This window comes from Platichthys flesus, chromosome 5, assembly GCF_949316205.1.
Source record: "Platichthys flesus chromosome 5, fPlaFle2.1, whole genome shotgun sequence".
Lineage (NCBI taxonomy): Eukaryota > Metazoa > Chordata > Actinopteri > Pleuronectiformes > Pleuronectidae > Platichthys > Platichthys flesus.
The window spans coordinates 18,421,488-18,437,164 of NC_084949.1; the positions used below are offsets into that span (position 1 = coordinate 18,421,488).

The 15,677-nt window shown below is 41.1% G+C and overlaps 1 protein-coding gene across 1 annotated transcript; it reads right to left on the reverse strand.

Annotated features, from left to right (window-relative positions):
- Positions 1-11,255: 11,255 nt before the first annotated feature.
- Positions 11,256-12,919, reverse strand: LOC133954292 (WAS/WASL-interacting protein family member 3-like). The gene is made up of 3 exons (XM_062388652.1): positions 12,662-12,919; positions 12,491-12,547; positions 11,256-12,373 (listed from the first exon to the last, which is right to left on the reverse strand). The coding sequence occupies exons 1-3, from the start codon at positions 12,710-12,712 to the stop codon at positions 12,161-12,163; spliced, it is 321 nt and encodes a 106-aa protein (XP_062244636.1). The 5' UTR covers positions 12,713-12,919; the 3' UTR covers positions 11,256-12,160.
- Positions 12,920-15,677: the final 2,758 nt, after the last annotated feature.

Here is a 15,677-nt window from a genome sequence, read left to right on the forward strand (position 1 = left end):
TAAAATAATACCTAACTAGCCAAAGTGTATGGATGATGACCTTTTCGGGCTGGATGGCTTCATGAGATATAACTATAAAAGATAATGTATATTGAGCAAGAATCTCCAAGTTGATTTAACAAAAATAATTAGCAAAAAAACAGATTAGAACAACACATTTTAGAAAGACAGCATAACAAGAAATTGCTTGGAAAATGTGACTTTATTTAAAAGAAAATTACACAGAAGAAAAGCTTGTTGCAGCATAAGTCATAAATAATGTGAAAATGCAGCGTTTTAAAGTGCCTCATTTCCACAATACTAGTGAAAACTAATCCTGCAGTTGACCGTGGACAGAGAGAAGATGGCTGCTGAAGGTTTACACAAGTCTACAATAAGTTATTGTTAATCTTGACAACTACAAAGTGAAGCAGATCATTCGTCAGAACGGTTTCATTCTATGCAGATGATCATATCATAATGTGGTTCACTATTTCAACGGTTTTCTTAGTAAAAAGCTATTATATGATTATCATAGCATTTTTATGTTAACTCAAGCAAGAATATATAAAAAAGATATTCAGTCCCCATCAGATTAAAGGTCATGTCTGGATGTTAAGGTGGAAGGAAAGGTCATGCTTCTTTTTTGTTTCCTTCATCGGCTTTACACCTTCGCTGGCATCTGCAAAGATAAATGAGGAATTTAAAGCAAATCTTCTATTTCCTATACATTCAATTCATGTGGCATTTTCAGTATACACATTCATTGGCAGTACAGCTTTGAGTAAAATGCATTGTGATATATAGATTAATAATAACCTGGCTTGTCTGTGGGGGCTGGTCCTGGAGAGGCTGCAGAGGATCCTGGGATGGCAGCGGGTTGGCATCAAATGATGGAATCTGAAAAAAAAGAACATATGTCTTTATTTTAAAGAGAGAGAATTCGAGAAAGACTCGCAATTAATCTAATGAATAATTTAAAAGCACATTGAGATGAAAACATTTTCTCTCACATTCAGGTTTTGCTGGGGAATGTTTGGAATATTCTGAGGAGGATAATCAAAGGGAAGAGACTGTGGGGAAAAAACAAACGAATTCAGGATGTGAATAAAACATTTTTCCGGAGCAAAACAAAAGCAGTAAAGGGCAACATGGATAATTAGAGTCGACAGTCATTCGTCTTTTTTTTTTACCTGAGGGACGTTTGTCATCGGTGGGATGTTTGTGATTATCTGAAACAAAAAGCGTGAGAGTTTGTGTTTATCTGTAAAAGTATTTCATATTTATGCTATGTAGTATGTGATATCTCAAAAGTTTGAAATATTTACCCTCTGCTGAGAGAAGTCATAGGGGTAGTACTGCAAAAACACAAACATGTCAATAAATCTAGCTGTTGTTTATTGCACCCGACACATTCTTATGAGAAGAGAAGTTTTCATAATTCATTATGATTCTGAATGAAAAAAGAAAAAACGTACAACTTCCACACTCTGTCTGCCAGGTGGCTGAGGGATGGAGTACTTGATGAATCCGTGGTAGGACTGTGGAACAAAATGCAAGAAAAATGATCACAAAAAAGTAGTGAGCATTGATGTTTTACTGCATTATTCAATATGATGTAGTTCAGTAAAATGTGTTTGTTTATTTACCTGGCCTGCATTGGTTCCACCTAAACCACCAGGGAATCTGTGTGGATAGATCTTTAAAAGAAGAAAATACAATAAGATACTGTTCCACCGAAGCATTATTTCATTTAAAAAAAGAACAAATAAATATTGAAGTGAAACTAAAGGCTGTATACACAGTAGGAGATAATGGATCATACCAGTTCCACACTGTAGGCACCAGGAAGTCCAGCTGGTGGGAGAGGCTGACCACCTGCGAAGGGATTTTTCATCTGGATGGATGTAAAATGATAAAAATGGTCAAAACACATTGATTCCACAAAGAAAATGTTCTGCTTGGTCATGTGTGTTTCTTTACTGGACCAGTCCATCCAGCCATCCATGCATCCATCCGTGCATTTTAATATCGCTTATCCTTTGCTGGTCACAGCTGAGGGAAGCCCAGCTGACATGTGGCCGAGACGCATTGTGCAACCTGGTTGCCAGTCTATCACAGGGCCAACAATCAGACACTCACATTCACACCTACTACCAGATACTGCAGGCAACCTAATCCCCAATCTGAATATCTTTGGACCGTGGTAGGAAGCTGCAGTACATTGAGATAACCCACACAAACACGGGGAGAACATGCTAACCCTAAACAGGAAGACCCCCGCAGACCGGTACTCAAACCAGGAACCTCCTTGCTTGCTTATCAGTATCTAATATGATGTAATTTGTACTTATACTTTATAGAAATTTAACAACTTGCAATGTATAAACATCATTACCTGAGAGGGTGGCAACTGAGGTCTTGACCCTGTGTAATGATTCAGGTAATGAAAAGCTGACTGGAAATAGATAGAGAGGCAGAAAATACAATTTAGATAATTGTGAAATCAAACAGAACTTGGTCTGAATCAAATAAAAGGTGCATTTTCTTCAAACTCACTGGTGCAGCTGAGACTGAGCTCGCCAGACAGAGGAAGATGATGGCCAGGTTCATATTTGAAGAGTGTTTAAGTCCTTCAGAGACAAAATGCATCCTTACAATTTATAAAAATCCAATCAAAATCACACTGGATGGCTGCTTCCTATTGGAGGAGCTGTCCAAGAACTTGTGTTCAACTCACCTGTTGCAGAAAGTGAAAAGATGAATAAATAGATGAACAGCACAGGAGAGGTGGATGGATGGTGGAAGAGATGCCAGTTGTATCCTCCACAGAGTTTCTTTGCTCTTTTATAAGGTGCCAGTTGACCGGAGAGCCAATCACAGTGGATGGGAGTGATGTTGTTCAATGAGTAGGTGCAGGTGTCTAGTCTTCAGCTTTACTAAATGACCAGTGGTCAAATCCACTTTCTGTGTAATAGCAGACTCTGTTTGATTACACTGTCTGAAGCAGAGCACGCCTTCGCACTGTTTGCTCCTCACTCTGCCGCCACTTGCATCAGACTTGTGCATCACTGTGCCCTGTTGTGTCTATAACACACATACGTGCTATATTAATGTAATATTGCAAGTTTTACAACATTTATTAGATGTTAATTGTGTTTCAAATTAATGAGAGCAGCAGGAGAGATGAACACACAATCAAGGTATTCACAGGGGAGAGAATTATAAATGATTTTCTTCAGGTATGAGCTAGAACAATCCACTGTGGATGTGTTTTTCCTTAGTTTTAATAAATTCAGTAGAGAAACCAAAGTGGATTTAGTGAGGTATACTTCACAGAAAAGTAAGCTTATTACAAAAACGGCCTGTTACAAACATTTGAAACTAATAAATTAGATTCTAAGGTGAACTAAGAATATAGCAATGTTTTTTAATGCTGCATCCTCATCCTAAGACAGATAAGAACCAATATCTTTGCAACAACAATCCACATTCCGATTTGTCATTAGCGTAAAGCTGCAACATAACAAGAGGTGAAAGAGGAAACAGGTCTGGTGTTTGTCTGAGTGGTGTTTGTGTGTTCTCCCTCTGCCTGTGTGGGTTTTCTCTGAGCACTCCGGCTTCCTCCCACAATCTAAACAGTTACACTAATGTGCGACTCTAAACGGCCTGTCGGTGTGAAAGGAAGTGTGATGTTTTCTCTGTTTTGTCTACGATACACTGGCAAACTGTCTCTCGCCCAATGTCTGCTGGGATGTGCTCCAATCCACCATGAAGCTCTAAAGATAAGCAGTATGGAAAATAAACGGATGGATGAGAACGGACCTGACTACTTGAGGGAAGATGTTTCATGTTGTTATTTCCAACAGCTTATCTCAGAGTAGACAGAGTTAACTGAGATAAAATAAAATACACACTTGTATTTCATCTAGTAAGGCATTTTTATTTATCGATCACAAGAGATACAATTTGTTCTTCTTTTTCTTCCACAGAAAACACAGCACCATGTTTTCATAAAACAGCCGAGCACCACCTTGCACTTAATGCACAGCACCATTTGCTTTTCAAAGGCACAACACCACATTATTGTGTAAGTTGGGAAACAGCAGGTTCCTGGTCCTCAGTCGCTGGGTTAATTGGGAGTCTAAAAACCACTGGTCACCTGAAGTGCAAAGAGACACAAATATTTAGTATTTTTATTTAGTTTTAACCTGAATTATCTGCACTGTGAAGTAAAGTAACCCAGTGTGTGTACAAAGTACTTGAGTGTGTGCTTTGTGTGTATGTGCACCTGTGTGTGCACAAACGTGCAAATCCTGCTGACTCCAATTTTTCTAGTCGTCGTCGTCATCATCATCATCATCCCCTTTGGGTTTTACAACCTGAAACGACAGAGGTTTCTGATGAGCCAATCAGGAGTGAGGACAGTCTGCGGAGGAGTCGATGTTTCTCAACGTCTCAGCAGAAAACGGTGTGCAGGCTATTTCTCTGACGCAACACTTGTATGAACACGTTGTCCTCGCCCGCTGCTTCAGTTTCCTACCTGCTGCCGTCTGCTGAGGTTATTGTTCTTTCAAATCGATCAATGCATTGTCATGATTGATTGACCGAGTCTTACTGCTTCGAGAAACCTAAATGGCTTGAAATGCAAATCAATAAATATTCTCACAGGAGCATGAGCAGCAACAATGGGTTGGATGGGTGCAGCCGGAGCTGCAGGAGCTGCAGGAGCTGCAGGAGCTGCAGGAGCTGCAAGTACAACAGGGCTGATTGGGGCGACAGGGGCGGCAGTAGCAACCACCGGTGGGTCAAATCCAAACGGGTAGTACTGAATCAAGAGGTGAGAAAGAGGAGAGGAGACGGTTCAGTAAAACCTCCCAGGTCTTCTGTCCCAGAAACTACAACCTGCAGACACTCACAATTTCTACAGTGTCTCTGCCATTCGGCTCCAGGATGTCTTGCTTGATGAAACCACGGACCTTGCAGTGAAATCACACGTGGTTAAAAGTGTGATGCTTCACATATAATCCAGCTTTACTCTGTGGTTTACATGTGGTCTGTAAAGGTGCATTTTGTCAAAACCCAGATAGCCTAAACATTGTCTTAATTCTGACAGTATTGTAGGTTTTAAATTCTGAATAAAGTTGCAAATACTGGACTTTTATATAGATATCAAGTCACTGTGTCACTCACTGGTCCTCCAAGAAGCTTCCTTTGGGCATCGACTGGGAGCAGCTGGGAATGAGAACAGTCAAGGTTCGATCATAGTTAGATCATAGTTAGATCATGATTAGATCATGGTTAGATCATGGTTAGCTCGTGGCCAAAGACTACATTTATGTTGACTTTATTATTAATGTAGCTATGCGTAGAATACTGCACAAACTTTTGTGCATACACAATAACTGTTGAATCATCCTCTCTTATTTTATCCTTGAGATAGATAATAACTGTGTTTTAAACTATGAGGAAAGGTCATTTTATGTCGTTTTAAATTCACAATAATCAACAAAAAAACCTGCCTACAATTGTAATATTTAGCTGTGTTCGTTGAGTCCTGGTTTTTTTAAAATATGACTTCATGCGACTTGATATATGTGTAAAATAGGCTGTAAAAGAATAAACTTAACTTTCACTTACAACTTCCAGAGTTTCGAGTGGGACTCCAGCAGGGATGACCTTGGCTGCCTGTGAATATAACATTCAATTAAACCTTCACGTGAGAGAAGGTCACAAGTCGTCCACCTCAAGTTAAAGTGCCATGAACAGGCTCAGTTCTGTGGACTCTACCATCAGTGGTGACCAGATAATTGCAGACCGGTCACAGGCCCCATTCAGTGATATTTGAAAATGTGTCTTTCTGTACCTGAGCCGGAGCGAAACGGATGTCAAACTCCATGAACATCTGCGGCTGTGGAGAGATTCACAGGAGAAAAATGCTGCAGCTTCAGTTGATCCAAGGTCAGTGTGAAAATGATTCTCACAAACTATTTATTTCTTTACAATTGAGTCACTAAGTCAGCAAATTGCAAGAGGAAGAAATATTGACAATGCTCAGGCAAAGAAATGGAAATAGAACATCTACAAGTGCATGACCAGCCATTTATATCTGTCAGTTATTGCATTGGACATAGTGTGAACATGCAGTGCTCAAAACTAGAAGGTTTGAGAGAAATAAGATGCATATTTTAGAGATGAAATATTTAGAAATAAACAGTCTTTTCCTTACAGGGGCACATAAAGCCATCCCCAGGACACAGGCAACGAGGAGGAGGAATTTCATTTTGAATAAAGCTGCAAAAAACAAGTTTTTATTTTAAGTTATGCGTCATATCATTCACTGCAACATTCATATTTAACATGAGACATGATATTATTTGTCTACGTTACCTGTCCTTCCTGGCAGCACACCAGCACCGGAGGATTGTTGGGGAGGGGTGTGATCGGTGCAGAGAGATCTACTCCTATTTATTTGCTGGGAAAATCGAGGATGAGCAAACCGTTGACATATGACAGGTATTGGTTATAAGCCAAGAAGTGTCTTCCAAATTTGGCAGCTGACATTTAGTGAGAGTTCTCATAATCCGTTCTCTGGCTGGAAAAATGCACGTATATCACATTTCTTCTCTCGATGATGTGTTTAATGAAATGGCTTCTTGCACTATCTTAAAAACTCAAATAGGTCAACAGGTTTGTTTATTCATATCACTGAGGTTTTACCCAGGGAAGTGATATTTAACACAACTGTAAAAAAAAACTGCAGTAAAAGATCATTGTAAAGCATCACATCTCATCATAGGCCTGGAGTACACCTCAGGTGATATACTGTGTTATAGCTGATGATGAATTTTATTATATTACTGTTTCTGCAATCGCTTTACAACATATCCTGTTCATTCCAGTTAAAACTTTAGACGTTTTAACGGTCGATAGCTGAACGCTGAATAGGTAGCGGCTTGACAATACCTGACTCAAGTTCTCTGTATCTAAGCCTGTGGTGATACTGAAGTGCTGCAATTCCCATTAACCGAAGAGAAAATGTCTCACATTGACGATTGGACGACCGCTGGTTCCACTTCCCTGACTGCTAGGACTGCTGTAGGGCTGTATTAAATGTGTCTCATTGTACGAACATGATCGGGATGTCGTGAAGAAAATCATGTGCAAGTCAGAGAAGCAATTACGAAGTTCCACCCAAAGCTTTGGAGCCTTTTCTCAACTTTTATCTTGGTTTTATGTCCCAGTGTGTTTACCTGTTTCTACCCAGTATTAAACAGCAGCAGAGCAGTTTGCAGAACCAGCCATTTCCCCCAGGAGATGGTAGAGACCAAAACTAAAAATGCCAGTAAATATGACATCAGGTGTCCAGAAAACAGGATTCCCAATCAATCTACCAATTTCTAATCTAACTGTATATGTCTTTCTGTTCGTATATGTCAGGCAAATCTCGAGGACCCTTCATCTTGTCAGCTTCACACTTTTCATGTGTATTTTAAATGAGTTTGGTGCAATTTGGACACAGGAATCCAGAGCTCTGGAAGAGCAGCAGCTGGGACAGGTGCATTCACAACAACAGCAACAGCAACTGATTCTCCAGTGCAGGGTTCATGTGAGCTTTACTGAATGTTTAACAAACAGGTGAGCAGCGCTTTGTGCAGCAGCTGTGGCTTCTGAGTCGTGCAGTCGGTCTTTACTTGTCACGCCTCGATTTCTGTAGATCACCTCTCAAGTTTCAGAAAGAAACGCTGCAACATGCATCACCACAGGCCAAGATAACAGCCCATTCCACACAGGCGTGTTAAGAATTTGTTCCGTATTAGTTCTAATGCTGCTGGATGTTCAGCATGTTCATCCTGTCAACTACAGGTGACGTCAGTGTTACTCACTACTTGTTTCTGCTCAAGCTGGAATTAATAAACTGAGTCATGGAATAAATTAAAGAATACACGTGGTTTAAAAAGGGGAACCCATTCAAGTTTCATTTGTTTTTTTCCTTTTTATTAAATATTTACTAAAAAGCAAATGAACAATGACATTAAAAAACAATGATGATTATCACGGTTAGTAAAATGCAGAGGTTCAATATGAAAAACTTCATTGTTAGTTTTCATTAGTAATAATAATAATAATGACATGAATTTATATAGCGCCTTCCCGAGGAAAGGTGCATCACTGATACATTAGTGATGTATTTGATCTTTATACGATATGTGGACATGCTTTCAGACTTGGTTCTGCCTGTGAAGGCTGGAGTTCAGGTTGAACAGATGTCGGGGCAGTGGCCGCCTCCTGCGCCTCTCTCTGCAAACCCACAGGGCCACCGGTAGCGTTCGGCTGCGTCCCAGTGCCGGCCAGCCCCTGTGTCTGCGGGGCTCCGGCTGACGCCATAACCACCGGTGGTGCAACACCAGCCTGTCCGAGGTTTGGGAGCCCGGCGGTGGCCTGGCTCTGCACTGCTCCTGCAGGCAGGTTGGCGAACAGGGTGGGCACGTACATCCCCAGCTGGCTCATTTTAGCTGCCATCTGAAACAGAGGAGAGGGGAACGATGAGGTTGGATCGTCGGGAGGATCACTGAGTTCACCGAGCAGATTGTTTGAACAAGCTGAAGCACTGATAACAAAGTCTGTGTTACTGTACCTCAAGCTCCTCTGAGCTGAGAGCGCCAAGTGGAGAGTTCTATAAAGAATAGTAGCACACGTCAAACAAGATATCAGAGAGAAAACTGTTGAAATACATAAGATCATGAATTATTTTAAGAATATCATTTTGTATTTACCATGGATTGTTGGAGCATGTAGACAAATTGGGGATTCTGTGGATGAAATGCAGCTTGAGTATCATGCAACTTCTACTTTTCTTAAAGTTTGACCATATTATCAAGAAGAAAATCTTATTTTCATATGAGCGGTGCAGTGAGATTCAGGTTTATAAAGGTGGAGTAGACACCTGTTGCTGCATTGGCTGCACTGGCTGAGCTGCACCTCCTGGAAGAGCAGCTTCAGAGGGAGTCTGTGCAGGTAAGACCGGACCTCCCAGAGGTTGATTTGCTGGACTTTGAGGCGGAGGCGCCTCAAGAATCATGGGGAATCCATACGGGGAGGATGGCTGGAGGAGAAAAACACAACATTCTAATCTTAATTTCTCTTTTGTAAATATTCCTGCATCATCTAAAGATGGAAATGAAGTCTTGAGTCTTTTAAACACTTAACACACGTCATTAAAACATCGATTCACAACTGCAATACACCTTGTGGCAAAAAATCACACGCAAGACAAAACAGGATTAGATGTTTTCATCCCCGAGTCATAAATCAGACGTCTGAAAGTCTTCGTTTCCCCAACACGATCTGTTATGAAAGAGTTTTAGGTTGTCTCTGTTTCCCTATATGTTGACAGCCTGTGTGTGCGGGGGGGGGGGGGGGGGGGGGGGGGTGTCACACCCTGTCATCCACACCACCCAAATCTCCTCTTAAAAGCTGTCAGGCCGGGTTGTGGTTGGAAAATACTGTTTTGGTTTTACAGTCTATAGCACGGCACAGAGCAGACGGTGTGTTTCCTAATAATACATTACCAGCTGATTCCTGTACTGCGGCGAGAACATAGGGAAGTATCCGTAAGAGGGGAAAACCTGAAAACAGCAAGAAAACTAAATAAGTTATTTAAGAAAATGATGATAAAGTGTAAAATATTTATAATAATAGTAATAACAATATATATCTTGCTGTAATTTGTTTGCTTTATGTCCTACCCCCTGCTGGAATGTGGCCTGGTTGGCAAGCTGAGGCCCATGGAGGCTGAGCTGCAGGGGGATCATCATCGGTCTGTTCCCCTGTGGAGTCCAGGTGTGATAAGGCATTGAGGGAACGGGCTCGGGGCCGCTCTGAGGACCCAGCTGCTGGGGAACCCCAGGCTGAGGCTGCTCCACAATGAGGGGCTGGGTCTGAGCCTCACGGTTCCGGTTTGCGGCTTCCACAGGCCGAAGTCGTGGAGCTCCTCCTCGTGACTGAATCGACGGAAGGACATTAGAGTAGACCTGAAAATACAAATAAGGAAAATCAAGAAATGTCAGATAATAAAGATACAGAAAATAAATTAAAAAAAAACATCTCAAATAGTGTGTTCAAAGTACGAGGGCACTCACTGGCACTGCAGACACGATTATGGTGAAACATGACAGTAACCTCACAGAAATCATTTCCAGAAACAAAACGAAATCGATGAGGTTTTAATTAGATTTTTACAAGATCAATGAAGGTAGATAAGAAAAACGTCCTCGGAGAGCACTTATTGTAAAACCAATGAAACTGCGGCTGAGGGAACACCGACTTATGCCCTTCTCCCAGAGTCAAACAACCAATCACACGTCAGAAAAAATAACAGACAAATTCAACCTAATCCTTTGGTGTGAAACGTCGCAGAGAGAAACCAAAAAAAAGCTGCCAACTGCCCTGAACTGTCGGTTTTCCTCCAATTACGATGCTGTAACGTCTACAGAGGTGAATGAAGAGACAGAGAAACCCAAGCCGCCTGGTTTTCCTGTTGCTCAGATCAGCTGTGGGTGCGGCTGGTGTGTCAGGAGTCTCCCTGTTGTAATTATGGTCACAGCAAATGTATGTAATGGGACATTTAACTGAGGAAAAAAGAGGAATAGGGAAACTGGAGAAAATGTAGTCTTCAGTCGGGTATCACATTCACAATGTAAAACAACAGTGATAAAGTAGAGTGATTGATTGTAGTACATAGATACTCTATTATATTTAAAAAATGTATATAACATTTTATTTGCCACGATATTTGTATAATTTTTTATTTTTTTAATATATATGGAATATTGTATCCTCCTACCATACCGTATATAAAGATGGATGACCCCCCCCCCAGTCTATCAAGATACTGCAACATAAAGGTTCAATAATTTCATATATTACACAAAGTAATCAATTAAACTATTCGTATTGCTTGTGATAAACGTGTTTATCATCATATTTTGTATTATATATACGTTTTATGTTAAGCTTGTAGAAACCAATGGCCTTGTCACGAAGTCGTATGTTTGAACATCTTCTGCACGTCTCTCCTGCTGCACAGCGACATGGAGACTGCAAGTCAACAGCACTCAATAAAAAACAAAACGTTTGTTTGTTTGTGAGTCCGGGATCTAAATCTCTGTAAAAGCTGAAGGTTTGAATTTGGTGGGGAGAAAAGAACGAGACATATGTCCAGAGCTGCCTGGTGACAATTCATTGGATAACAATATTTGTGGTTTTTACTTTTTAATGATTTTCTTTACATAGAAGGCTGATTACATGTGTTGAAATAACTCACAAATACTCATTTCTTTACTCGTGTTGCTCTCAGAAAAGGACTGAAGCATTGCAGTGCAGTATTTATAGGGAATATATTGGAATACACAATATATTTATACATTCTTTCCTGTGATACAGTACCATTGACGTCACAAACATAGAGCTTGGAATTACATTCATATTGATTAGTTGTGCAAAAAACAGAAACATAAGACAGGAAATGATTGAGTTGTATATTAAGAACCAGATGACAGTGAGAATGCAAATATTATGCTGTGTAAGTTTTGGTGGATAAATGCGGCAAAGGGTCGATGGTGCAGTGAATGAAACTATTGGTCAAGAGGCTGAGTCATGATGAAAAACACTGTGTGGCAGACTTCAGCGATGCAGCTGAGAATTGGGTATTATAAGCTCAGCACTCATCCCTTTCTTAATCTGTCTCGATCCAGGGATGCTGATGAGTGGGCCCTCTGAATGCACATTACAGCAGCATGTCGTCAGCGTCCGCCCACAGGTCTCCAACGGCAGCCTCCTGCAAGACTCGTAATTACACCCTGACTAAACACACGTCTATCTACTTCGTGTGCATATCCTCCAAATCACAAAATATCACTGCATTCTTTCTACTTTTATATGGACTGGGGAACAATATGAAATTAAAAAGATGTTTCGACAGGATATCGTGCTGATTACAAAATGTGAAAAGTGATAAGCATGAAACCAGTGAACAGAGTGATACACGAGAACGTGGAGAAGTTACTGAGGAAATACTGAAATGTAAAAAATATGCCAACAGGTTCGTATGTATGTCTGTATAAATCAATAAAACACACAAAGCATGAATATGATCTGTTTTTACATCCCAGGATGAATTTTAACCATTGTCCCCTCGCGAAGGTGTTGTGCGGAGAACAGCAGTGGTCTTGGTGGTTTGCGTTGTCGTGACTGTGGTCGTCTTCGGGGTTGGGGGTGGGGGAGGAGGTGGGGGGATGACGGGTGGCGGATTTGGCCTCAGACCAGGAAACAGATGCCAAAAAGGGAAGGAAGGCCAGGGAGGAAGTGGCATGGGCTGAAAGTGATTGCCCCTCTGCAGCAAGACAAGATTAATATGTCAAAAATACTTTTAGAAATCATTATTAACCGAGATCGTCTCGTTGTAATCAGATGAATCGTTAATAGATGATAAGATGAAATCAATCCTTACCTCATCACTGTCAGACTCACTGCTAGATCTACTGTCAGACTGACTGCTGTGACACTTCTGCAACAACAACAAAAACATCAAATACAAAGGTTTTTTTTAAAGATCCTTGGAGATTTAAGATCATTCTTAAATCTCCAAGGATGAAAAGAGTATTGATTATTTTGTACTTACAGCAGCAGGGGAATTGATCAAGACGAGGATCGTCAGTAGAAACAACAACATCTCGCGCTTCGAACCTCGATTCAAATCCCATGAAAAGTTAGAGCCGCCCTCACGCCGCTGTCCAGCAACAGCTAATTAATGAATTGGGTATCGAGCCTGCGCCCTCTACCTTCAGTCTGATCCCTTTGGAAAACCCCATTAGCTTTTAAACAGGCTTTTTAAACAGCCTCCGTGCGCCCACGCTGGTCGGGCGCTGCAGAGGTGTGGAACTTCAGATGTGGTCGCTCTCACGGCAGCCTCCGCAGACAAAAGCAAATAGGCGTGAACACCGTTTCATTACCTAAGTCGGCTGTGTTTGTGTAACACTAAAGTCCGCATCCTGTTTTTAATCCCGACGGACTTAAAGTATGTCCGGACACATGCTGGGCTTAATGAAACACGCAGCCCGTTCTCACACTTCACTCCCTAAGTATTCGAACCCTGAGCCAGATTTCGACATGATACGACACAACGATATTTAAAAGACAATTTAAAATACATCCTGTTAAATTCCGGGGACACCAATGTTTTCTTTTTAGCTCTGGATAGTTGCGAAAGAGTCGCCCCGGGGCTCTATTCCCATCTGCAAAACAATACTTGCTCAATCCTTTCGAAATACTGTAATCATCTTGTTTGCTCGAGGTGGACCTTATTTATGTCCTCGCCGGCATCAGTCATTATATTTTTACGACCTGATGCAAGTGGCGTTGTGAGATTTCTTTCCTCTGTGGATGTAGAGATTTAAAAAGCTCTTCCTTCCCGCTGATGGGTGTGAAGTGAGACGACCACTTGTGGGAAAGCAGAGGAGGGAGAGTTCAGTGTTTTAAAGCGCAAAGCCAATGTTATCTGTGTTTTGAGATTTGACACTTCTAAGTCAATCCTTTCTCCTTTACGTTCATGTATGTATTAAATATAACTTTGAGCAAAATTTGATACAGAATGCTTTCAAATCTTATGAAGCAAAGTAGCACAAAGACTAGAAATAGAGCGCAGCCATCCTCCCTCAGTCCAAAGTTCTTATTCAGTTCACTAGTTGTTATGTTCAATTTGTATGATCAAAGTAAAAGTATCAAAGTGTAACAACTAAATGTTATGTCCTGAAGGGGGTTTGTGAAGATGTCTTATTTTGCTTTCAGACATGCACTGAACTCTTGAAAAACTCCTGAACTTACCCAGAGGGACTGAGAACGCTGACTTCCATCGAGCTATAGCCCCCCCAGGTCAAACTAAACACCTAGATATGTCTGAGTCAACCCATGTGACATCACAACAGGAGATTATCCGGATGATCCACCATGAGCGAGTGGGCACGTTGAAGATGAGTTTTTTTTGTGTGTGTTGGACCCAAAACTGAAAAAGAAAAAAATGCATACAAATATCTCAGGAGGAAAAAGAGGTGTCATACTCGAGAAGATGCTGACGAAGATGTCACCTTGGAAAGTCAATGAGATTCAAGATCTTTTGGTGATAATGTTTCAATGTGCTGTTAACAAAAACATTGCAATGCCATTGTGCCTCCTATAGGCGGCTCCACTCTTTTCCGTTGCTGTAAACGTGCCTGAACGGAGAATCTCCTTCTGCCTTTTATGTGTGATACACAAACCTCAAAGGAGATCGTGTGTGAAATCTGCTTCAATGAGGTGCAGTAACTTTCTTGCAAACTTGTCATGACAAAAATGCCCAAAATCATTGCACCTCGCAAAGAAATAGACGAGGCTAGCTGTTTTCCAATCTTCTCAATTATCTCTCGACAAGAAAGTTACATTTTTCCTCACTAATAAACATTTTTGTTCCTTGAACCTGACCATGAATACGTCAATTGGTTCCTTACTTATTATATTATACCAAAGAAGTTTTGTGCAAGATGAAGCATGACAAGGTGAAGAAAAGTGTCCCTTAAGCAAGAACATTTATAGCAGCCTTTGGTTTTCTGTTGGAACAGAACTGCAACCTAACCCCAGGATCTAACAACTATACTGAAACATGAAAGCCGTGCCCTAAGGGACTCGGAAAGGAATCAGAGAAAAATGTGATCTGCACAGCTCTGACAAGCAGCTCTTTAAAAGACCTTCTTGGCAGCAGGTTTTATGATTTGTCTTACCCTGACATGCTCTCAATAATGCAGGAGGCCCACCATGTTTGACATAGGAAATATGAAACACAGCAAAGCTTGGCAGAAAATCACAAAACTTGATTTTAACTGTGGAAAGCCACAAAAATGTATGGGTAATTTGTAGTAAATCATATTTATGACATATGCACTTTTCCATTTTGAGTTATTTTGCTTTGATGTTGAGCCTAATTCAAAAACATGAGGTACATGAGAGGAACAAAACTAAGTACCAAGGTCCCGGTAAGCAGCAACAAAATAGAACACTAATCTAAAAGCTAAGCGGAAGCAACAGTGAAATAAAACAATAAAACAACCCGTAAAAAATATTTTTAATTTAAAGGGGACATATTATGAAAATTCCACTTTTGTAGTGCTTCTACACTTTAAATTGGGTAGCGTTAGCTCGCTGCTGCTACCCATCAGACATTTAAGTGGCCGCATATACAAGGGACCCCTCGGACACCTCTAAACATTGACTCAACAGTGTTGAAGGATGCTGCTGCTGCACCAGCTCCCACTGCTCCCCCTGCGGCCACTGCGGGGATGCGCTGGGGAGCTGGGGCTCTCACAGTCAGGCTCACCGGGGTTGAGGGGGGCGGGGCACTCAAAACAGGTCAATCTGAGGAGGGCTGTGGACTCAAAGCTGTCTCTGTTGCATTTTGACACAGTAAAACATTGATTTATTCCATCTCCCGGTCTATTGATACTTTTGCACAGTTGTTCTCTTGCTTTTTCTATATGTGGATTTTTCTCTGTACTGATATTTGTTTGGCCGTCCTCCACTGATGCATCCTCATCTTGATCTTCGTCTCACCAGGGGAGACCAAGATCGTAAGTTAAAAATATTTTCTTCCGCTTACTTTTTAGATTAGT

Coding starts and splice junctions, on each gene's coding strand:
- LOC133954292 (XM_062388652.1), bottom strand. CDS start 12,712: ATGTTGTTGTTTCTACTGACGATCCTCGTCTTGATCAATTCCCCTGCT. Junction 12,548..12,661: donor TGATCAATTCCCCTGCTGCT/GTAAGTACAAAA, acceptor TTGTTGTTGCAG/AAGTGTCACAGCAGTCAGTC. Junction 12,374..12,490: donor GTGAGTCTGACAGTGATGAG/GTAAGGATTGAT, acceptor GTCTTGCTGCAG/AGGGGCAATCACTTTCAGCC.